The sequence below is a fragment of the Galeopterus variegatus genome, unplaced genomic scaffold (genome assembly GCF_000696425.1).
Source record: "Galeopterus variegatus unplaced genomic scaffold, G_variegatus-3.0.2 Scaffold13705, whole genome shotgun sequence".
NCBI classification, from domain to species: Eukaryota; Metazoa; Chordata; class Mammalia; order Dermoptera; family Cynocephalidae; genus Galeopterus; species Galeopterus variegatus.
This window is the reverse complement of record NW_007739816.1, coordinates 32585-33875: the sequence shown is the minus strand read 5'-3', so window position 1 is coordinate 33875 and position 1291 is coordinate 32585. Positions and strand designations below refer to the sequence as shown.

The 1291-nt window shown below is 61.6% G+C and overlaps 1 gene segment (V, D, J or C); it reads right to left on the bottom strand.

Annotated features, from left to right (window-relative positions):
* Positions 1 to 601: 601 nt before the first annotated feature.
* Positions 602 to 1291, bottom strand: part of LOC103581699 — a gene marked incomplete at its 3' end in the record, with an annotated part of 3857 nt that continues 3167 nt past the window's right edge. The window contains 1 exon segment of the C gene segment in view: positions 602 to 732. Coding sequence covers positions 602 to 732 — 131 coding nt within the window.

Here is a 1291-nt window from a genome sequence, read left to right as displayed (position 1 = left end):
GGGACAGTGCAGGGTGAGCAGGGCCACTGACCCCCAAGACCAGACCACCCATCAGCCCACCGCCGAGAGCCGAGCTGCTGCCTGTAGCAGAACTAGACACAGAGAGAAAGGCCTGGAGGCTAGTGAGTGGGAAATGTTGGGGACAACATAGGGACTGCATGTGGACAAAATTGGGACAGTGTGGCAACAGCATGGGGACAGTGTGGGGGACAGTATAGGGACAATGTGGGGACAGTGTGTGGACAGCACACAGACAATGTGGGGACAGTGTGGGGGACCGCATGGGAAAAGAGTAGGGGCATCATGGGTACAATGTGTGGCGGGAGTGAGAACATTATGGGGACTGTGTGCGGAAAGATTGGGGACGGTGTGTGGACAGTGTGGGGATACTGTGGGGACTTTGCTGGGGACAGCATGAAGACAGTGTGGGGACACTGTGGAGGGAGAGTGAGGACAGTGTGGGGACAAAGGGAGACAAATGGGGACATTGGGGGGAACTCTATGAAGTGCAGTGTGCAGACTGTGTGGGGACAGAGTGGGAGCGATGTTGGGGACAGAGCGGGAGACAGCATAGGGCCAGCGTGGGGACAGCGTGGCCCACCTTGAAGACCGTGACGGTGGCGCTGTAGCACACGCTGAGCAGGAAGAGTGTGATGAAGATGGTGATGGTCGTCCACAGCCCGTCCAGCTCTCCGTCCTGGGCCTCGGCACAGCTCTCGTCTGGTTGCAGCGCTGGACAGGGAGGGGGTGGTCAGTGCTGTGTCCTCCCCCGTGGGGACTCTGGGGGCGGCTCTGTCTGTGGCAGGGCAGGGGCATGGTGGGAGGCCCAGGAGGAAGGGACCCCCTGGGCTGGGCCACAGCACCCTGAGGTCAGCTCTCCTTGGCCGTCCCCTCTGGGCACCAGCCTCAGCTCCTCCAACTCCTTCAGCTTGAGTCTCCGGGACCTGCCAGACACCCCTGGCCATGGATGGTGGCCTGGCCAGCCTTGAGGTCCACTCCCTCTCTCCACACCCTGGCACTGAGGCTGGCAAGGGCAGCGTAAAGACTTCTTCCCCCTGCAGGGCAGTGGCTCTGCAGTGGCCTCCCCTGGTGACCTGGCACAGAGGGCAGAGCACGTCCTAGGATGACCCTGGTGTAGGGAAGGGCACTACTGGAAAAGGGGCCATGGTCAGGGCAGGGACAGTGCTGTGTCCCTGTGTGTGAGGGTCAGTGTGGGTGTGGGGACTTGTGTGCGTTGGATTGGGTGTAGGTGCCTCCTCGTAAGAGCGGGGCTGCGTGTGTCTGAGCTGGG